The 3,871-nt window shown below is 37.6% G+C and overlaps 1 protein-coding gene across 1 annotated transcript; it reads right to left on the minus strand.

The window, feature by feature from the left end:
- Positions 1-220: 220 nt before the first annotated feature.
- Positions 221-1,153, minus strand: LOC148871072 (putative phytosulfokines 6). Its single transcript, XM_088972207.1, has 3 exons — positions 897-1,153; positions 718-794; positions 221-556 (listed from the first exon to the last, which is right to left on the minus strand). Exons 1-3 carry the CDS (start codon positions 997-999, stop codon positions 449-451), a joined length of 288 nt encoding a protein of 95 aa, XP_088828333.1. The 5' UTR covers positions 1,000-1,153; the 3' UTR covers positions 221-448.
- Between the last annotated feature and the right edge of the window lie 2,718 nt (positions 1,154-3,871).

Raw genomic sequence — 3,871 nt, forward strand, 5'->3', positions numbered from 1 at the left:
ACCGTTCTCGAGCAAAATTTTAATTTGCCTTCAATGGAGAACCAAATTCACACTGCAATCTATTCATCCGAACCCCAACCCTTATGTAGAAACTAGCTAGAAAGCAAGAAGAACCGTTGCCTCTTTCAAGAACAAAGAGACATTTCAAGGAGTTAATCCCTTGTAGATTAAGTCACCATCATAAAAGGGTACTAGCTAGAATTGATATTACAAACAGTACTGATCGATACTCATCCATACCATGGTGTTGTAGTTTCAATATATATTATATATATAACAAGTGGGGGATAAATACCCGGCTTTTAAGCTATTTTTGTGGAAATTTTGTAGCCCAGGAGCTGAGTAAAGAAGTAATTGAGTACAGAAACTAAACTGTTGGAGAAGGATTGATTAGACTGAGGCATAAGAGAAGCTATGGAACTTCATGATCATGTTTACAAGAGAAAATCTATGGCCTATGGTGTTGGGTGTAAATATAGTCCAAATGAGCCTCTGAAATCATCCTCCTCTTTAGGCATTCTTCATCTGAGTTCTCGCACTTCTCCAATCCCAGCAGCTGTAACAATTACTCAGAAAGCTAGAACATGTTAATTAGATTAGCAGAAAGAGTTATATATATATATATATATATATATATATATATATATATATATATATATATATAGCAGAAAGAGCTCCCCTCACCCACAAAATAATAAGAAAAAAATAAAATCTTACGTTCCATGTATCCTCTTCTGCTGTCTTCGATATGGGATCTGGGTTAACAGTCTCACGACCCTTTGCAGCCTTGTCACCTATAAAAAATTCTAAACTCTTTAAGTCCCATAAAAAAGTAGACAAAGAGATGGGGCAACTGGATGTTTAGCACAAGAAAAGAAAAGAAAAGATTTTCTTACCTTGTTTTGGTTGCATCATTAGTCGAGCGCTTGTCGTTGAATAGGAGAGGAGAAGGAAAAGGAGGAAGAGGAGAAGACCAGGAGAACGAAAGCTTTGTTTCATGGCTACAGCTTCAGTTTTGAAGAAAAGATGCAGAGAAGAGAGAAAGAGGAAAGGTGGAAACAAAGAGGGAGAGATAGAGAAGAGCTAGGAAGGGTTGGTGATATGGTGGTGGTGCAGGTCTGAGGTATAAATACATCCCTCAGAGAGGCATCAACAGTCAGCCTGTGTAGGTCACATGAAAACCCCAAAGAAGGCAGTTACAGCACCTCTGCTGGTGGGCCCAACCCACCATGCCTGTTCCCACCCCATGCTCATGTCATGTGACTACACTGCACCAGGAGAGAGAGAGAGAGAGAGAGAGAGAGAGAGGAAAGCAACGATGTCAACTAGAGGAGAGAGATCACACGTTTGATCTCTTCTAGTCCCAAACACTCTTTGGACTGTTTCAAGGAGTCAACCTTTGGACTGTAGTTTGCAGCCTGCTCAGTGCTGAGTGCTGACAGCTGTTTCCCATAATCTTGCGTTTGGTTCATTCATACGTTCCTTTCTCCGCACGTGCAAAAAAAATCCAAGCTCTCTCAATAACACTTGGAGCCTCATAGGATCATTTTTTTTTTTTTTGTATTTATATGAAATAGTTTTTCTGGGTTAATAACAAAGAATCCAATTAACCCACATGAAAGCAAAAACCAAATTGAAGAAACTGTAAAAGATAATCCAGAGTTCAGACAACCAATAATAATACAAAAAAAAAACTCAGAAAAGTTCAAATGGGGAAACTAAACAAATATTATATTAGCTTTGTTAGATATAATAATATAGCTCCTTGGATGAAGGGAGGAGTTATCTCAAATGTACGAGAGATTTGATTATGTTTCTCTTTAGGAGGCTTGGATGATATCCTCCATGCAAGATACCACTTGTTGGGTTCTGTGAAGGATGTTTATTCTTTCAACTTTGTAGAATTTCTCCCTCATGAATTGGGTTGGAACATGGGAAGGACATATCTGCTAATCCCAGACCAATCTTATTAAAAATGACAACTTTAAACAAATAATGAGAAGACTCCAGCTCCAGCTCCAGCTCCAGTATTGTTGTGCACACACAGAGCTTCCACCTGTGTTCTAAGGAAGAATCTTTCTTTTCAGATGTATTATATATGAAATGAAATAATGTGATTGATAAGACTAAGGCGGTGTTTGTTGTTTTAAGAACCCCATTCAGCATTTCAGTAACCCACCGCCAACGAATCTCTGAAATTGCTTTTATTATATATTAACAATATCTAGATTTGAACTATTTTTAATTTGGGAGTTGTCAGTCCACTTTCAGAATCTATCTCTGCAATTACAAAATAATGGTCCAAGTTGAGAAGAGTTGTATGCAGTAATGGGGTTGGCAAAGGGCATATAATTAAGTGGTGTTACTTTATCATATTTGTACTGTTTATTTCAAGAAGATTAATTTAGAAAGCCCTAAAGCATGTGCCTCTAGGTGTTTATAGAGTGGGTTTGGTCCACAGGAAGACCATTAATTAAATTGCTTAATCAGCTTAAGTTTGGAGCAAAGGAGATGGTAGTGCTATAATAGTATTTTGAAAGCAGGAAGAGGATAGGACAAGTTAACCTTGGAACCAATTAGTGGGGATTCCTCTAATGGGATTTGATGTTTTTGTTGGTGAGTGGGTTTCTTTCTGCCTTGAAGAGGAGGGAGACTTTCTTTTATATTCACCTTTGCTTTTGCTTTAGGTATTGTCATGTGTGCATCACAAGCAGTTTCAGGGAATCTGTCCTAACTCCAACAAAATGGCATCTCGAGGAAAGAGGACCGACCCGTCTTTGCTCTTCATTAGAAAAAGAAAGAAAAGCTAAGTGTTAATTGATGCTTTTGTTTCTTCTTTTATGTTACTACCATTCATTAAATCTTAGCTCATGGGTGATGCTTTTTGTTCCTCTTTCCTACTACTACTACTATTTCCTCTCTCTCTCTCTCATATGCCTATAGGATATATTGAATCACTCATTCCTTTTTCTTTTTCACAGGTCTGATATCTTTATATTGAATCATTGATCTTTGCCCTTTTTTCTCTCCAAGTTTGATTCTTGATCAAAAGCTACAAGTGACTTTCATGAGAAGCTCTGATAAGGGTCCTCCTTGTCTACCAAAAAGAAGATAATGGTCCTCTTTACTCACCTTGGGCATATAACCAAGTCAACAAGGTTAATCTTTAGTCAGCACATTAATTGTCTCTTAATGTGGTCTAACTCCTCTCTGTTAACCACAACACAACTACTAAGTGCATTGATTTCTCTTTTTCTTTATGTATATAAGCCACTCACTCTATGGTGATCTACCAAGCTTTTTCTATTCAGTATAACAAAACGCCAAATGCATAGTGGAGGGAAAAGTATGGATGAGTGGATAGACTTGAACGCATGCTTAGTTATTCACTCCCTCTTTGAAACTCATCAACCTTGATTCTTTCTATCCTCCCAAGTTTGAACGTTGAAAAGTGATCCCACTTAAGAGAAAAGAAGAAAAAGAAACACCCACGAGATGTTATTTCCTAAGGCTCCATCTGCAGTTTCATTATAGAAATGGGGCACAAAATTTCTCACTCTTTGTAAGATTTCAGTTTTATCCAATGTTTTCCACACACGGTTGACCCGGATGGTTGGAGGCAACCGGTTCTGTTTTATTCCAAAATCGATCATGGCCAAATATCATTGAATTGGTGGTTAACAACCCGTTGATTCGGATGATCAAACCCTGTTCAACGGTTTTAGCCATTTATTATTTTAATTATTTTTATTTTTTATTAGAAAGGGCCATCTATTTAAACAGGACAATCAAACTGTTGGCCCGGAAACGATACCAGGAACAGTTCCGGTTCCGGATCAATTTTTAAAACCTTGGTTGTATCTTTTGATAT

Source organism: Nelumbo lutea, chromosome 2 (assembly GCF_056320005.1).
Source record: "Nelumbo lutea isolate HS-2025 chromosome 2, American lotus-T2T, whole genome shotgun sequence".
Taxonomy (NCBI): Eukaryota; Viridiplantae; Streptophyta; class Magnoliopsida; order Proteales; family Nelumbonaceae; genus Nelumbo; species Nelumbo lutea.